Source organism: Talpa europaea (genome assembly GCF_964194135.1).
Source record: "Talpa europaea genome assembly, chromosome: 3".
NCBI lineage: Eukaryota > Metazoa > Chordata > Mammalia > Eulipotyphla > Talpidae > Talpa > Talpa europaea.
Genome location: NC_140069.1, coordinates 140,750,160 through 140,769,733, shown reverse-complemented (window position 1 = coordinate 140,769,733; position 19,574 = coordinate 140,750,160). Strand labels below are relative to the sequence as shown.

Here is a 19,574-nt window from a genome sequence, read left to right as displayed (position 1 = left end):
AGCAACAGTTAAAAGGGAACTTTTCGAAAAAGGCAATGACTCACAAAGAATACAAAAAAGAACACAAACAGAACATTTACCCACAAGGGGATGAGCAATTTTGGGTGTTTCATTGGGAAACTATATTCTTTCTCTATGCTACTGCACACTATCTCTATTAAGGCACTTTTCTATGGGTGGGCTTTACAAAACAAAAGTCACACTTTGGAAGTTGCAAAGTAGAAAAAGCAAACAGAATATCACTTAGTCATTTGATAAAGCTGAAACATAAGCTGGCAATGGGGGAAAAAAAGAGAAGCAAATCAACATGTATTGCAGAACCCCTTAAAGCATGGGTTTAGAAGCATGAAAGGAAAAGTGGCTAAAAACAGGACAATCTTTTTAAAAGTCTAAGAAGTGTTAGATCTTATGTTCTTCTGCTACTCTGTCTGTAGCCACACCAAGATGATAAGGACATCTTCCACCTCCACAGAAGGCTGGAGATTTAGCCTTTAGAATAGCCAGTGCGGCTGGCCTTAAGGGTGCTGGGTCAGTTGAAAGTATAAATATTGTGCTGAAAACAAAGACTGAAAAACCATACACGCAATGAACGCTGGGCTTCTCACTCTGCCACTGGCCCTCCAACCAGCAGTCCCCCAGCTGGCTTCAAGGGGCTGCCACATACTGCATTTTTAGGTAGCGGCAGGAAGATATTAGGTAACTAAACCAGTCTAAGACCTAAGACCTAAGATGGTGACACTAGGAACGCACTCATTCAACATGCTTCACAGTTCTTACACTAGAGTGAAGCCTCAGTCTCCAACATTGGCCCCAGACTGGGATTTCAGGTGATGCTTTTTAAAACTTATTTAATACATGAAATTGTGTATTAATATATAATTAAACATCTGAGGAAATTCATGAGAGGCTGAGATAACACATTAAGATAATGCTAGGAATGCTGAAGTATATAGAGGTAAACAGTATATATTGTCTACAATGTACTTTAATGCCTACTAACAATAAGTCTTGATTAAAGGATGGCTAAATGAGTATAAAGATATTAAGTGAGAAAGCAAATAGGGCATACAATTCTTTCAACTTGCTATGTTTGAAAATTCTCATAGTAAAATACTGGAGAAAAGGAAAGCAACGAATAGGTACATCAAGACTACGTAGGGGAAAAAAGTTACCAAGCACAGTAACATCTATGTGTGGATTACATAACAGAAAGTGATGGTGTTTGAAACATTCTAATTTTTAAAAACCCAATTTATAGGCTCTATTGGAAAAACTATTTAATCAAACCTATGAATGGGGTGTCACATTCACTTCCTATTCACCTTTCATATTCCTCCCTCTTCGACTGGACCTTCTTCCACTTTGCCTTTCCAGAATAATCACTTATAGTTAATATCTTTCCAGATTTTTTCCTATGTGCATGAGATTTATAAAACCTAACACCTAACAACATGTTTTCCCCTATCTGGAGAGCATATACAGATTACTGGATTTTTTAATCTAGAGTATCACTAATTTTTCTCCTAGATTGCTCATTCATTTATTCATTCATGTTAGATTTTAGACCATGAAAAAATTCATAAACTTTTTTATAGTGTGTCTACCCATAAAACCTAATACACTGGGAAAAAAGAAAAGTAAACATTTGAGTAGTTAGAACATGCTGGTTGCTTTTATTTATTAGCATGAGTCTCAACACAGCTCTGCAAGGTACTCATTTTAAAGTTTAGGCAAGTAAGATCTAAAAAGAAGAAACCTACAGAGAGTCACAAAATTGTTGGGAACATAAATAGAATTTAAGGTCAAAATATAGCTTAAATCGTTTTTGCTTCATTGCTAATATGAAAAAGGCAAGAATGAATTTTATTTAAAATAATCAAACTATCCTATAAGAACACTGAGTGACAGCATAGCAAAGTTAAAACTAATTATAACTACACACACAATGTACACTTTAAGCATGAAAATTTTAAATCATTTGACTAATATAAATGTCAGGGAATTGTAGAAATACCATTATATTAGTTTGGTCTTGGCAAAAAAAATTAAATTAAAATCAATCTACAAGTCTTAAGTTAGAAAGACTTGACCCAAATACTTAGGGGAAGACAAAGCACTGAATTTTTAACATAAAATACATATAAAATTGGATAGTATTTACATCCATGGACATTAAGAATATAAATATTAAGACTTATTACATTAATAACTAAGTATTAAACTTTATCAGATATCTAAGCACCCTGCATTAAATCATACTAAGTTTGTTTCCAAAATGTCTTCATGAAACACTTTAAAGATTTATTTATTATTGGAACACTTCTAAGTTGGAAAACCTAATGTACTCACCTCGAATTTATACAAATCAGTGAAAAATATCTTGATTTCACTGACTATTCTGGGCCTTCACTTTTATGTAAGTGGCTTGACTTCTCTTGCTAATACGAAACTTTAAGACACATCCCTTTGGCTTTGTTTTTATGCCTGTTTGTAATGCACTTTGTAAGTCACACTACAAAAACAAACCTGTTCTTTGTACCTATAGTTTAATCTATAAATTCAATGTGATTTGGAAGTAGAGAAGCAGATATGCAAATGAGTAGAATAGGTAGATAGAAATACCTGTTTTATGGCTTGTTGAGCCAAGAAAGCCATCTGTAGGGGGTTCGGCTTTATTGCTTGTCGTGGCATATTCTGGTTTGGTGGATATCTCAGTTGTGGATGAGGAGGAAGAACTGGTCCATTGGGTTTTGGGCTATGATTTTGAAAATTTATCAAACGTGGCGGGGGTTGCTAGAAAAAACAAACCAATTCAGTAACAATCATCTCCTTGAAGATACAGAGAACTGTTTTATAAAACTTTTATAAAAAGATAACTCTGCCACAGATGAATCATTTCTTAACATTACAGTGAAGGCACAGGGAAAGGAGTAGCCTTCTGGAATTCAAAGAGGTTTTATTAGGAAAGAGCCTTGGGAGAGGTGTTGCTAACTGTTTAGCAGATTGTACCAAAATTGGATCATGATGGGAAGTAGGTATCATTTAAGTCCTTGATGATTATCTTTTAGCAATGAACTGCTCTGCTCAAGCCTAAAATAGTTAACATAATGGTAGAATAATAATTGATAACATTTATTGAGCAGTTATTACATGCCAGGTACTGCTTTAAGTTTGTTACATGTGTTAACTCAACCTTCACAATAATCCTGTAAGGTAGGAATTAAATCTACTTTAACAATAAGGAAACTAAGGTATAGAGGATCTAAATAATTTGTCAAGAGTAATATAGCCTTCACTCTTAATAGAAAAATGATTAATAATGAAAACAGCTGACTATTATTAACAATTAAAGATTAATGAGTTTTTGATCTTACTGAGGTCAAACTATATGCCAGGCATTGTGACTAGCATTTTACATATCTCATTATTACCCTTCCTTCATTTTACAAATTAGGAAATAAACATAGGAAAGCTGAGATAGTCTGAAAAAAGTAACAGCTAGCAAAAGGAAGCAATGAGGCTTTAGTATGAATCTAGTTTGCCATGTCACCAAAACACGTTCTGATGTTTAGGTGGCAATTGTGTAAGATACTAATAACAGCTTAGAGGATGAGTTTTCCTAAAAGAAAATAATGAAAGAAAACCCTTTAAGGACAATATTGATTGACTATAGGACAGGGCAAAGGCTGGGAAGGTAAAGCTACTTTGCTTATAAATGTTAGCTCTGGAAATTGAGACTAGTGTTCTAGAAAAAAGGGTAACATATGTGCCAGTCTTATCTTGATTATCCAGTTCTCTTGATGGTTGGCAGCTTAACACAAAGTAAATACTTCTTTTAAAGCAACCTTAACTATATGATTAGAACTTTACAGACAGGGAGAGCAAGGGGACAAATAAGGAATTTATAAGACTGAAGTAACAACACTAGTTTTGACCCTGTTAAGGATAGTTCTGCCCTTCTGTTGTTGTGTCCTCCCATTTTTGGAATTTACTGTTTTCCTGTGAAAACTGCTTTTCTTTCTCCCCCTTACAAATCAGTTAGCATGGGCCAACACAGAGTAACTTTCAAGAGTGGCAGCAATTACAGACCCAATTCAAAATAGATTTAGATATTGTTTTAAAACCAAGGGGAATTCTGTGGATGAAGAATAGACAAATATTAGAGAAAAATTCAAACTTTTATATATAAGCATAAGTCGACAGTCACAGCAATACTATTTTATTTTCTATAAAAGTGTTGTGACTTGAAGATTTTATGTTACAGGAACACAAACAGAAAATGTAGTAGAAATAGTAGAAAACCTCTAAATTTATCTAAAAAGGTAATTTTTAAAAAAGTGGGAGAGCAACCAAAATGATCCCTGAGGGAAAATGAAAGTGCTTATACAAGTCTTATGATGCTCTGGTCTCACATTCCCACATTGTATAAATACTGCGTCAGTGAAGAAAGGACACTGAATGCTAGTAATGCACTCTGATAAATGAGTGTGGGAATTCTAGTCACTGAGAAACTCACGATCTGGTAAGATGTGAGGTGACTCCCCCCTTCCCCACCATATCAATTGTTACAGTGGACTGAGTTAATTTCTAAGAATACTGTGAGAGGAGAAACAACTTGAAAGAGTAAGATTAGGAACTAATTGTGAACATAAAAGAGCAGTGCTATTTTAAAATCCAGTGCTATTTACAATTAAATGAAATCCATTAATTTGCAAAATACAGAGGGAAAAAAGTGACAGAATAGAGAATAATTAAGACCCTAAGCAAACTAACATATTATTATTCTCATCTTCATTCTAAGTACTTTCATTATTACAGGTTTTGATTTTATTCTAGGTCAGTAGTTTCCAACTGTGTATAATCATGAAGGATAGCACATGTCCTATCATCTACCTGCTATTTAGGAAAATTATGCAGACATATGAATTAGAGTATCTCCACAGCAGTAAATTTAGTTTAAGAATGAGAACCACTGTTCTGAGTTTGTATAAAGTAGTAAGTGGAGAGTGTAGTGTTGTCTAAGGAACTCAGATCTGTCCACTACCGTAGTACATGAATAAAAAGAGATTCACATCATCTATCCAGAATGCAGTCATGTAACCATTATTCTATCCCTGCATCCACAGCACTTTAATGATGGTTAACCTTCAGAGGAAGAACCGTGAAATGTTAAGTGATTCTTAGAAGAAAGCCTTTTAAATTTACCTATAGCCTATGGATAGATGTGGAGTGTAATTGGCACATGCCCATAGAGCCAGCGGTACACATATCTGCCTTTAGACAGACTTTTTCCCACAGCGCATGTAAATATGTAAGCGGCAAGTGGACAAATTGATGAGAAGAATGTATGAGCAGGTATTTTGATAGAGAGCAGATAAAAATGAGACATGAGAATGATAGTCGAGAAGTCATTGAAAATTAACGGGAAAAACAATAGTAAGTATGATGACCAATAGATGTGAAAATTACTTTATTTCTACTGGGAAAACTAGAGATTGCGCAGTACATTCAAAAACAGGATAAAAAAAGATTAAAAGTGAATTTATGAGATAATCAGGCTAAAGGCTCAGAGGTTACTTTTGTTTGTCACTGTCACTGCTTACATAATTATGTAACTATTAATACTCTAGTATCAACTGCCTCAGTTCCTCACTTCTTGTGAAAAGGTAACACAAATAATGGATGTACCTCTTTCAGATTAATCAACTATTTTTTCAGATTAAATGATTAAATAAAAATAACTTCACCTCTCAGACACTTGAATATTAAGCAAATGCTTAGCATTAGGCACTCAACAATTATTTTCCCTTCTTTTCATATTCTGAAAAATTTTCCTCCTCTTTACAGTCTAGCTGAATTATGTCACTGCAATCTGCAGAGCTAGTAACAAAATTATTCCTCAATTTTCTTAACAAAATTTCAACTGCCAGTTAAGGTCCTGGTTTTCTTTTCCCATGGAACACTCACCAAAGATCTCTTAAATGCTTGTTATTTACTTCCTGTGAAAACCTAAGTTAAAAAAAAGTCTGAGAGGACAATCAGTTAGGATTGAGATTTCTTTAGATTTGACATGCCTTGTTAAAGCAAAATTACCAGAAAGCCATAAACCTCTAGCATGTTACCTCAGGCCTTCACAGAAGCAATTTAACAAAATTAAGATCTACATATGCCTACAATTTTTATTAAAGGTTGAAGTGAGAATCCTGTAAGAATCATTTTTTTGTTTTGTAAAATTACAAAAAAATTCCAGTTAATTACTATTTCATAAAGAGCCATATTATATCTCCCTCTTTGGGCTTGTAAAATACTAGTATAAAGTCTCTTCTCTAATTAACTGGTATGCATTGTTTTTATCAAATAATATAAATATTATTCCTGTTTGGTTCTGGCTTTAGTTGACAAAAAATTTGGAGCTAAGTCTTATCTCAAGTATAATGAGAATTCTTAGCCTAGTTCTGCATACTTTGACTCATTAGACTCTGTTCCACTTCAATTTGTATCAATTATAAATCGTATCAAATTCTCAGAAACAGGAATAAATGGAAATGAAAATAAAAATTTATATGAATTAGACTTTATAGTCTTTTTAAAATGTAACTAATATGCCCACATCTAACCTGTCAAACTATTTCACAAAAGCATAAATACCTTTTATCTTCAAAAATCCGGATTAAAAGTAAGTAGAATATTACTATCTGGAAAAATAAGAATGCTTCATGGACTTATCTACTCAGAAATGTTTGAAAAAGATACAACCCTAACAAAACATCCTTGCCCCTTTCTATTTCATTTTGCCTGTGTCACTATGTGATGTGATTCCTCAATGGTTACCTAAAGTATTAGTGATTCTGAAGCACTTATATAGGAATTATGAGTTAAAGGTATACACCTTTTCCTCATCATTTATAGGGTTATGTAGGAATAGAATTATTTATCCTCTGTCATGATTTGAAGACAATGAAGAGTAGATGAAAACAGATGTAGCAACTAAATAAATCATTAAATTCTTTTTTAAAAGGGCTAAAAAACTAGGAGTTAAATCAGGGATCCTTTATGTTATAAATTTTTATAACTTCATATATTTAAATCACGGATAATGGATGTCTTGGTTATTTTAAGAGCTGCTGAATAAAATTGTACTATAATGATCTAAGTTAGGATAGCCCTGCTTCCAAATTTACCTGATGAGAGATGGAAGGTTGCTGGATGGGCCCCTGCATTCTAGGGTTTGGTAAACCCACAGGTGCTGGCCTCCGTTGCACCTGTTGCCTCTGAGCCATTACCTGTTGCTGCATATGCTGGAGTCGTAATTGAGCTAGGCTGATCTGTGTTGGAAACTTGGATAACTGGTTTGAAGATAAACCACCTGGTGGCTGTGAATTCTGTTCCACGACAGGATTCTGCTTAGGCATTTGAGGCTGACTCTCTTTATCTTCAATTACTAAAGAACCTAATTAAAGAGAAAAGATTAATTTCTAAAGTTTTTCTGATAGTGAAATACCACATTTTGTAAGGTTATTTTTTTCTGAATTTCAGAAATGCTGAGAACTTTTTTGTCTTAGGAACACTTTAAACTCTTAAAAGCAGAAGACCCCAAAGAACTTTTGTTTCTGTAGGTCCTGTCAATCAAAGTTTACCATTAGGAACTAAAAATGAGAATTAAAAAAAACTCTACTTATTAAATCATTTAAAGTAACGATAAACCAATAACATGTTCTTAGGAAAAATATTTTTAAAAAATTAGTTAAGAGTGGCATTGTTTTACATTTCTTAAAATCTCTTTAAGTGTCTGCCATATTTGTTTGTATTAGCTGTCAGAATACAGCCTTCAGGCTGAAATACAGGAAGAAAACCTGCCCACACAGGACCATGTTGTTGGAGGAGAGGCCTCCATGGCCCTGAAGAAGCCTCAGGCTACACTTTAAAAACTGCCGTATATCCAAATAAGCAAATCTGACACTGGTCCTAAAGACAGCCCCACAAAATATTCAACTGTTTTATATGAACAATTTGTTATCTCTCAAATTTTTTACACCTTTACAACAACACTATATCAGTTCTCTGACAGAAATGCTTTGACTAGCTTGCAACTGCAATTTTAGAGCTTAAAGAAAACCCATGCCAGGTGTGATCCAAACATAAGGCCAATCTTGATTTCTTCAACAGTAGAAACTCAAAGAATAAGTATATGCATCCTAAAAAACATAGTTATTGTTCATTAAATACTTACTGTGTTAGGCATTGTAACAGCAGATCTATGTATGTTCTTGTTAAAGTCCTTTTTTTACAGATAAGGGATCTATAATTTCTGAGAAACTGAATAACTTACCTAATCACTAAGACATTGAGCAAACATTCATCTAGATAAGTATTTTTCCCTTCTAAGATGTTTCTCTGAAGTCACGGATAAGTAAGTTTGGGAAACTTGTCTCCATAGAAGATCTCATTGTAAATGACAATTTACAAGAGTTGACAGCTCTGAGAAGTCTTATAGCAAAGGATATTGTTTACCATATATCAGAATGTTACAAACTCTTCAAAAACAGGAGATACTGTTTTGATTTTGTTTTCACTGATGGTGACGCAGGGCAAGAGAGAGTCACATGCCTTGCATTAAGAGGTTTCTTTTTGGTCACACTGGGGAGTGAGTGTGTGGTCCCAGTTGCCTACAACATATTAATAAATATGTGGCTGCAGGACTTCTAACCTGACCTGCAGGGGTCTCCTTATCACCTTTCTTTAAGGATTCCTTTTGTTCTTCCTTTGCATGAATGAGGATTTGTTTGAGCCTATTTCTTTCTTCCCTGGATTGTTCTGAGCACTGGCCATTCTTCTAGTCATTTCTTCCTTTCCTATCCAGAATTTAGCTTAGGGACTGAAAGAGCAGAAACATCTTTGATGTTTCTGAAACAGAGTCAATGAGCCCTAAAATTTCATCAAAGGAATATTGGTGCTTGATGAAGAATATCTGAGGAATTCTTTATTTCTGTTTCTATGTGAGTAATGTCTATGTGAGTTTCCCTGAGAGAAATTAAGAAAGGAGGCAAAAAGTGAAGATACATCCTAGTCTCACAGAAAAATTGAAGTAATAACTTCCGGTTGAACTGCCTACAAGAATATTTTAGCTTGTGGTATTACCAAACTGAGAGTCTCCCTTTGTGATATTCAGTTGGCTATAATATTTAGGACCTGTGGCACTTTTCTTTATGCATGTGATAGCCCAACCAGGAAATTAAAAACTACATGTAGTTATTGCTGAAAGGCAGAAGGAAAAATTAAGTCTTCCCTGGCAAGATAAAGCAAATGAATCATTAGGTGTCCCATGTGACTAGGTCTAAACAGTTACTCAATAATAGTACTAGAAATACTATTTTAACAGAAAACATTCCAAAGGGAAAAAAAATCCTACATCAATAGCACTCAAGAGGCAAGGTTTTTTTCAAACCATTCTGGTAAGTTTACAAGTTAATATCAATAGTATAAGCAGGATTCTATGGAAGAAAGTTCCAAAGTCCAGATACCGTGTAAGTCAATATAAAGGATATTTCATATCCCCCATATATTTACATCTGTGTTTACAGTCTTGGATGTGTCATATATAGAACAAATTAATGAAGTGTCAGTGAAAATAACGTCTTTGAAATCAGATAATGAAAATACTTTTGGGGGTAGAAGAGGATGCATTTCCAATAACACGACATAATCACTAAGAGTTACAGAAACAAATGGCACTTTGAGAAAATGCATATAATAGCCTACCTAAATTGAGAATATTTTGAGCCCAGAAACTAGGATCACAGTGAAACTGGATGGTATTGTTGGTCACTGGGGAAGCATCACACCTAGCTCGAAGGAGATGCCGTAACCGGTATGTAATCTAGAAGGAGATAATAAAACATCATTATCTTTATCAGGCATTAAGTGGCCAACAGATACACAAAAAAGTCTCTGGTATGCCAACATAAAATAAACAATCATAAGTTATGAAAAGTGGATATGAGTATCATTTTCTACATTCTATATCTATTCTATATCTATTTCTATATAGAGAAAATACTTTCATATTTTCTAGTTTTTTGTTTGTTTGTTTGTTTATACAGCACTGGGTACAGTCAGAAGTGCAGGAGGGTGAGAGAACTCACCAGAGCCAGAGGGGAGAGCAGAGCAGGCAGATTGACAAGTACACTGCTGAGGGGAGCAGAGGGCAACAGGAGAGGTCTGCGCGCCATGTGGGACCCTCGCCCAGCGGCCAGGGATCGAACCAGCGCTGCAGAGGCTGCGGGCAGCTTCGCAACCCAGCACTCAACCGCTGCGCCACCAGGGAGGCCCATATTTTCTAGTTTTGAGGTATAATTCAGCTATGTGTTTTAATATAAAACTGAAAAATAACTAGGTTAAAGTCAGTTTTTTAAAAGGAAATTTCAGAGGTACCAACTAAGAGCTTGTTCTTTTACTTAATATTTTAAAGAAGGATGCAGGATTTAGAGTTATTGAGTTATATAGTAAATACAGATTAATCTCTACTTGGGAACTATAAGTATAGGCCACACCTAGGCTCACTGGTGGGATGGGATGGTTCTCCTGGCTCCCAAGTCATCGCACCATGCCTTCTACCATCACCACCCTTCACCCCTGAACAATGCAGTTCTCAGGAAACAACTCAATCAATGAAGAACTGGCTCACTATCAACCTCTCTAACATTACTCCTCTCATAAATTTTTTTTTAAGATTTATTTATTCATGCATATAAGAACCGGGATACAGGCCAGATGCATGGGAGGGTGAGAGGATTCACCAGAGACAGAGTGGGGAGCAGAACAGGCAGAATGACGAAATACACTGCTGAGGGGAGCAGCGGGGAGAGAGGAGAGGTCTGCTGCGCCCTGTGGGATTCTCGCCGGCCAGCCGGGATCAAACCTGCGCTGCAGAGGCTGCGGACAGCTTCATAGCGCTACACTCAACTGCCTGTGCCACCAGGGGAGGCCCTCCTCTCACCCTCCCGTGTATCTGGCCTGTACCCTGGCTCTTGTGTAAATAAATAAAAATCTTAAAAAAAAAAGGAAATCTCTCTGTATCGTTTTACCATTTTCTAAATTTAATCACTATTTATTTTGAAGTAATTTAAAATTGGAGCAAAGTATAAAACAAGCCAAAACCCAAAACCCCCAAAACACACATACACATTTTCCAATTGTTACTATATTACCACATTTGCTCCAGCACTCGCCCAGCTACTCCTGTGCATATACACTATTGCTGAATTTTATGTCAACAACCTACTGGCATGAAGTTTTGTCTCCGCTAAACATTCCAATAAGAATATCTAAAGCAAAGATCCTCCAGAAAACATCCATCCAAAGACCTGATTCAAATGCCAACTATTCCAACAGTGCCTCTTTCCAGGATGGTCAAGGAATACAGTTTGTATTTCGTTACCATGTCTCTTTAGTTCCTTAGACTTTCCCCGTTATTCTGTAAGATGACCTTCAGCCCGGGTCTGAGCATACTTCCTCTTACGTAGAAAGCACTCTCCTCTGGAATACCACACAAACAATAACGTGTGTTTCTCAGAGTGCCGTTATCCAAAAGCACAGGATGTCAACTTGTCTAACCTGCTGATACTAATCTTCATCACCTGGCAAGTTTGCTGCCAACCTCTCACCCTTCAGTTTACCATTTTCTCTCTTTGTAACTGATTAATATTTTGCGAAGACATACTCTCGCATTATACCAAAATACTGATCCTCTTCAAACCTCCCCCCACCACTGGTAGCCACTGGTTACTCCTGAACTACCACTATGATATTGACCAAATATGCTTCTTTCTGGCCACTATGCTTTCTACATTAATTTACATTCTGCCATAAACTTTGCCCTTCTTTCAGTTATCATTTACTTACATATATCATTATGGATTCATGTGTCCTTTTAAATTCAATGCACTGAAATCCATTTTTCTATTTATTTAGTTAGTTCAGGAAATTTGATTTGCCCAGTGGGAGCCCTTTTAGGCTGGATCCTGGTTCCTTATGATACGCTTCCATCATTCTCCGATACAGGATATTCTGGACACATCTTATACTTCCCCCCACTTTCCTTGTTATTTAGAAACCAAGATCTAGAAGGACAGATAATACTATTTTCTCCTTTCTGTTGAAGTTAAACTTTAAAAATAAATTGAGTATTTCTGAGTTTCCAATCCTATAAAAGTTAATATGAACTCTTGTCTAAATGTACTTTGTTTATTCTGACAGGAGATGATATCTGGCACTTCATTTTTTTCCACCATCAATCTCTGATCAAGCTCCCATAGGTCAAGCACTGGGAAATACAAAATTTTTTGTACTTAAGTTGTATAAAATTTAATGATATTCACAGAAAACTGTGCAACTATAACAGTGGAAAAATTATTAACAATAGGATGGACATATGCACAAGGCTCTATAAGCACAGAGAAAGGGAATCCAACTCTGTCTGAGTCATGGAAGGTTGACCAAAGAAAAGGATGAATAAACTAAACTGAACCTGGTAGTCTTTAAAAGATGAACACGAGTCACTCAGGAGAAGAAAAAGGCATTCTAAGAAAGGGTTTCAGTACGCAGGCAAGAGTGTACAATATATTCTGAGCATCAAAGATTAGGACTAAGGACAGGCAATGATACACACAAGAAAAATAAAGAACTCTTTGAAGATTAATTAAAATAGGATATGGGGGGGCTGGGGAGTAAAATTTTTTTTAAACAGTTTCTCAGTCACTAATATTGGAGAAATACCTGCTACCAAACTCTCCCGATCCATATTTGGTCAATAATTCTTGCTTTCCTTCTAAGTAATATATAGATGCAATGTAATGTTTAACAGATGGCAGGGGACCCATAAGAAAACGTTGTCGAAATATTTCAAAATATATTACATAAAGACTGGACTTCTAAAAGGATTCCACTATTCCACTGGGCTGTTTTTTAGTGACTAATTCCTATAGCAAAAAGATAGCCTGGCCAACCATTTCTCTTTAATTTTTTTGGTATATAAAAACCATCATTAAAGAATAACCCCAGTAAACATGGCTAAACTGACATATCACAAGAACCCCAAAGAATGAAGCTGTACTCTATAGTGACTCTCAAATTTTCTGGAAGTCTTCCTAAATGTTTACCAGTTACCACAAACATCAATGCTACATGCATTGCAGGCAACTAATGCAACTAGTAATGCAGGAAAGCCCATACGGTTCCAAATGATTTTAGAAATCAAGAGAAACACAATTTAGTCGACCAATAATTTGGTTATTGGATATGTATGGTTCATGGTGTGTTATACTGCACTATATATAATGAGAGGGAAAGCACTATCTCTATTTTAAGAGATCACCTTGCAGTGTAACTAAACCCATCTACTATTTTTATTGTTTTCTCCATTATAATTACAATCAAAATCATACAAAAAAGTCAGAGGAAAAAAATTTCAAATGGATATGGTCGACTATTTGTATAAATAATATGCTTCCTTATACAGATACAAAAAAAAGTCATATGAATATAGTTACAAAAATTTAATTCTCAATTCTGTCATCTTTGATCCCTTCTTCTGTTTGACTTTCAGGGAAATATAAGCAAAAGAAATTATATATATTATATATTTTTTCATTGACATTTGAAGCAGTTTTGGAAAAAAAGAGAAAAATATACTCAAGAGTAAGAGACTGCATCATAAGATAATCATGAAAAAGAATTCAAAGAATAAAATACAATTCATTAGGACAGTATTTAGAAATAATTACAAATTAGTTGTCTAATAAGTCACTCAATATTTCAACCTATTTATTTAGTCAGCTGAACAGGATGGTCATAATTTGATTTCAAAGTATAAGTCTCTACGAAGTCTTTAATAAAATGAAAGTAATGCAGAAGTTTTTTATCATGTATATATGGTTTACTTCTACCAAATAGAAGTCGAGATTCTTTATAAGAAGGATGGTCATAGAGCATCAGTATCATGTGAGAGCCTGTTAGCAATACAGATCTGGCCATAGCCCAAATTTACTGAGCCAGAATCATCAGGTCATTAGTAGGCAGCAAGCATGTTTTCATTAGCAAGATTTTAGACTACTGTGGAAAGAGTTGACCAAATCTGCAGCAAACGGGATTGAAATATCCAGGACCATATATTGCTGACAGAGTAGCAGTATAGTGCCAACAAGAGGAATACAGCCTTTGGGCTAATGTCTCTCAGTTGGAATCCTAGCTATACCTCTTACTGTGGGACTGTACACACATTATTTAACTCTGTGCCTTGGTTTCATCACTCATACAATGGGGGCGAACAGGCATACTTATCTCATAAAGATGATGTAAAAGTTTAAATGAAATACAAGAAAAATGCTTAGAATTCATTCTCGATATACATAAATGATCAGGAAATGTTTACTACTAGACAGGAAAGATCCTGGGACAAGATCAGGACAGGACTCAAGGAAAAAAGTCTGGTTTTCAGGGCTGGTAAACAGATGACTTTAGGCCTGGACACCTGATGCCTTAAGTTTCCTTGATCTATTGCTTTTTATTACTAATTTTCCCCAGCCTGAGCATTCTTGAGCTATCTTTCCACTGCTTATCAAACTGGCAGCTATGTGGAAGAAAGGAAGATACAGAGCTAGAAGACGAGAGTGACAAGGCCTAAGACCGGACCCGTCAAACAGGACTGTGGGTACACTGCCTACATGAGATGCACACCTCAGAAATGGTCACACGCCCTCATAACCACTGAGCTGGCTGACTGGTGCTCACAATTAGTGAAACAAATGAACTTTAGCCAAGTCTCCTCTCCTTGTTTCTCAGTCAGTAAAATTTAATTTCTGTGTTTTCAAACCTCAGTCCTAAAACCTATGTAGACACCTAGCGCTGGGACCTCGGCGTTTCTTATGCCTAGACAGGTCTCTCTGAAATTCTCTTCCCTTGCTCTTTTACTAATCAATAGATATTGATTGCTTGCTTGCCCTACCAGTATATGTGGAAAATTCAGTCTTGATCAGAGGGTCTCAAGAGCCCTTTTACTGGGCTTGTGAGCAAGGTTTTCTCAGCCCACCCCTCTGATTTTCAGTGAGCAGAGCAGTGGACACTGGTGGGTTCACTCCCAATTTATCCCCTGTGGTTCTGGAGGGTGGGATTACACTGAGGGAGCCCAGGTCTGGCCCCTTGTCTGGAAAGGAATTGTTACCATTGTTAGTGTTGATTCCAACTAACACCAATACAGAACTTGAAACAAAACAGAAACGACAATGGTAAATAAAATGAAATTATACTAAAATCATGGCAGTTAAAAATAGCATTTTTTTAAAACCAAAGTACTTTGACCAACTCAAACTAGAATTAGGTAAAAGGCATTTAAACAGACCTTAACAACATTTCTGAGTTAAGAATTCCAATAACTCCATCATTTTTTTCTGCATTTCGATGGAATGTTAAATGCCATAGTTAGTCTCTCTTACCAGTCGCTTGCTATAAAGTAAAGCTGTACTACTGCCACTGGAAACTGCCCATTTAGAAAAATGCATGACATGTTCCAACTGTTTAGAAAGTCCGGCCACTTCCTGTTGTTGTTGCATAAGTTTCATGCGATGGTCCTTTGCAAGGCTCTGAAGAAGAAAATAATTTCAAAATTATTTCTGCATGACATATTTTAATGGTCATTTTCAAATTACCAAATTAGAATAATGACTTCTAAATATCCAAGTGATACAAACTAAAATTATTCTTAGTATTTTTTCCCAGTACTGAGAATATCACTATAGTAAAAAAAAAAAAAAAAAAATCCACCTCCCCTCCCCCAACGCATACACAAAACCACTGTATCCCAAATGCCACTGTCTCCATGGCCCTGCTAGGTCCTCTGGTTTTTACCTATTCTGGGATTTGAGTCTCTGTTCATGTATCTCTTAATAATCGAAAATGGGGCAAAACTGGATGAGCCATAATAAAGTAAATGGTCTGTTAAATTCAACACTAAAATAAATGTACCATCCAGCAATTTGTAATAATACTAGATCACAAATGAGTCAATCATAAAATCTCTCCTTTTAGGCATTCTAGTCCAGACTGTGACCAGTTTGTGCCTAGTCATGGCATAAAGTGGGCAACACTTATGCTTTGTAAGTGGTAAGAAGAGCATCACATTATTTCTTTCCGTTGAGAAATACCTTGGGAACCAATTGTGCCCATGTACTCTCAGGAAAGCTACCTAAACAGAATAGGGGATTTCTTGGAGCGAAGTACACAAGCAAGAACAGAGGTTGATCAAAAACAAGAAAGCACTGAACTTGGGTTATTTTAAAGGTCTCTATCCAAACATCTCATGCCCTACTGGTAAAGAAAGAGGACCAGAATAGGACTTTGCACTGGATCTGAAACATTAGAAAAGTTTAAAAATAAAATTGATATACTCCAACACAGACTTATAGTCGTAATTGAAAAATGAACCTAGATTCTGGCCCTAGTTAAGTTTTAAATTTGGGAAACACATGTATGCTAAATCGAATTAAGGGGAAAAATGCACTGTCAATGACTTTGCAATATTTAAGTTCAGAGATAACTTATTAAAGCTATTTCTGATCCCGATAAAAACTAAAGGTTTCTTTGGATACATTCTAGAAGGAATAGAAATTCTGTCGACTTTTGGGGATGTTGCAAATTGGGAATTAGAAGGTCCAGTTTTCTTGGCCTTCTGTGGCAACAAATATTTGGGGGCTAGTTTCCCTTGTGTGTTAAGATAAAAAAGGGTAATTTGCCTTAAAGGAGGATTTTGTAAGCCAGGAGAATGAATATGAGGACTAGAGACATATTTAAAAGGTGTTGTAAAAATTATATTTCAATGGAGTTGATAAAAATAATATTTTTTTCAAATCTAGATTCATTTCTACAGATGTGAGGCTCCAGTCATCTTTTCTTTATCAGATTCTAAAACACTACAAGCAATTCTGAGTTAGTCAAGCTTGGAGACTGCCATATGTGTACCACTGTTTCTGAGAGCAAATTAAGTCAGGTGTGACTTTAAGCAGAGCTCTGAAAACTTTTTAAATTGTCTAGGTATTTCAATATGAAGAACAAACAAACAAAACCTCAGAACCTTGAAAAAATAATTACTGTAACCGATTAGATTCATCCTGCCCAGAATAGTTCTTCACTAAGTATTTGATTCCAAAAGAAAGGATTTTTTAGAATTACTTGCTTTCTATACCTTTGGTGGGCCATGGAATGAGCATAATTTCCCAGAAGGGATAGAACTTTCTGACAAGGACCTCATAATCTGTCCACTATAAAGAAGCTGAAGTAAGTTATTTCCAGTAGTTTATTTTTATTTTTCAAACATGAGATTTTTATTCTCTTCTCATTCTAAGTTGCACTTTACTATGAATTCTTTCTATAGCAATATGCTAAAAGAAAACCAAAGTAGAATGCAATCAATAATATATTAGTATACCACCTAGAAACTGTGACCTCATTATTATTTCAAGTCAAACAATGACTTTGGAAAGAAGCTGAAGAGAGTTATAGTTTTCTTACTGCAGTGAAAAACTACTAAAGTGTCCTGAGCATTTCTCCCTAAGCACTACTTTCACAATTAAGACCACAGAATGTTAGAGACAAAATGCATATTCTTTTCATCTAATTTCTAATAAGGTTAAATGTATATCCTTGAGAACAAACCATAGTTAATAGGATATTTTTCCAAGAAATTTTTACTAAATTGTACTCCTTTTGGTGATGCATAGCTTGTCTCCTCAATGGTTCTTTAAAATGGTATGATTCATCCCTTTAGCATTGAGACAGTTCCTTCAGGTGAAGCATTATGCTTTGCACTATGAAGTAATCAAGAATTAAGACATTCCTAGTGTATAAAGCCTTAAATTGTGGCTACAACGTAGAATCTGGCAAAGGGAAACTTTGAGATGGAGAAGCAACAATATTGAATCATAAATGGAAACAATATAAAAAAGGCCGTGAAAATTCAAATCCACATACACATAAAACAATACTGTATTAAAATCACAACATACTATGAAAGGAATAGTAACCTACCTCAAGTTGATGTAGTAGAGCTTTACCTTTCTTATTTATTTCTACCATCAATGTAAATATAGCAACTTTAATATCTTGTTCCACCTGTTTTTGATTTTGATTTACTTCAATTATCCTGAAAATTAAGCAAAAACAACAAAATATAAAATTTAAGGTAGATTTATCTTACAATATTAAAAATTGATCTTTTTAGTGTCTAAGTTATATAAAAACACTTTCAGCTCTTAAAATAGCTTTGCTTCTGTTTAAATCATCTTTCTTTGGGCCTCCCTGTGGCGAAGGGGTTAAAGCACGAGTTCGAGCCCCGAGCAGGGAGGTGACACACATGGTGCAGCAGACCTCTCCTGTCTAGCCCACTGCTCCTCTCAGCAGTGTACTTCAGTGGATCTGCCTGTTCTGCTCCCACTGTCTCTGGTGAATCTTCTCACCCCCTGCACCTCTGGCCTACACCCCAGCTCTTGAATGCCTAAATAAATAAATCTTTGGGGGAAAAAAGGTCTTTCTTGAAAATGAGACAGCAGAAATAAAATTCTTCTAGAAGACAGTCTCTAAATTCAATCCTAAAATCAAAATGCATGAAATTAGAAATTATAGGAGAACATCATTCAGAAAGGTGACACCAGCAAAGTAATTCTTAAACTATAAGGATATGCCAAAAAAAAAAAAATATATATATATATAAATGTATATATATATATATATATATATATATATATTTTTTTTTGGCATACACACACACAGGCAAGATTCAAGAAAACTATTAACTCTGAGCTCTATTTGTTTTCATTACAATGAAAAAGTACAAAACTGCAAATGTTACTCTTAGCTTAGTCATCTAAACTACTACAGTATTCATTACACCTGAATAGAAGCAAAAAGATAACAGTTGTTTGCTCATTTAATAACATTTGTCTTAAAAATAAGCACAGAAATACTAACTTTTATATTTCATCAATCACCACATCCATTTCTTCCTTTGATTAGAGAAATTGTAAATGCCACTTTCAATGAGATAGAGACTGACTGAAAAAAGTACATAGAAGCAGAAAAGAATGTGCCACCCACCAAACATTATGAAATAAAAAGCTTCATTTCTTCTGCCTGCATTCCCCAAAATTTAAGGCCAAAGGACAGACATTTCATTCTCTATTGGAAATTCTTTGAGAAAATTATTTGACATTAATATCAGCTAACTGATCAAGGAAACCAGATGGGGAAGTAAACAACCTCAGAAACTACATTATGGGGTCCTCCCTGGTGGCACAAGGGGTTAAGCACTGCACTATGAAGCAATCCGCAGCCTCTGCAGCACGAGTTCGATTCCCGGCGGGCCAGAGAGCAACCCACTTGGTGCAGCAGACCTCTCCTCTCTCACCCGCTGCTCCCCTCAGCAGTGCATTTCAGTCAGTCTGCCTGTTCTGTTCCCCACTTTGTCTCTGGTGAATCCTCTCACCACCACCACCCCCCGCATCTCTGGCCTGTACCCCAGCTCTTATATG

At 35.6% G+C, this 19,574-nt stretch overlaps 1 protein-coding gene across 2 annotated transcripts in view; it reads right to left on the bottom strand.

The window, feature by feature from the left end:
• The window catches only part of TRIM24 (tripartite motif containing 24), a gene marked incomplete at its 5' end in the record, with an annotated part of 78,313 nt that overhangs the window by 13,754 nt on the left and 44,985 nt on the right, over positions 1-19,574 (bottom strand). Inside the window, 5 exons of one of the 2 annotated variants that reach the window (XM_084229720.1) lie at positions 2,623-2,793; positions 7,182-7,450; positions 9,760-9,877; positions 15,489-15,635; positions 18,076-18,190. In XM_084229720.1, coding sequence (XP_084085846.1) covers positions 2,623-2,793; positions 7,182-7,450; positions 9,760-9,877; positions 15,489-15,635; positions 18,076-18,190 — 820 coding nt within the window. The remainder of the gene's footprint in view (positions 1-2,622; positions 2,794-7,181; positions 7,451-9,759; positions 9,878-15,488; positions 15,636-18,075; positions 18,191-19,574) is intronic. The other variant, XM_084229721.1, reaches the window with a different exon arrangement.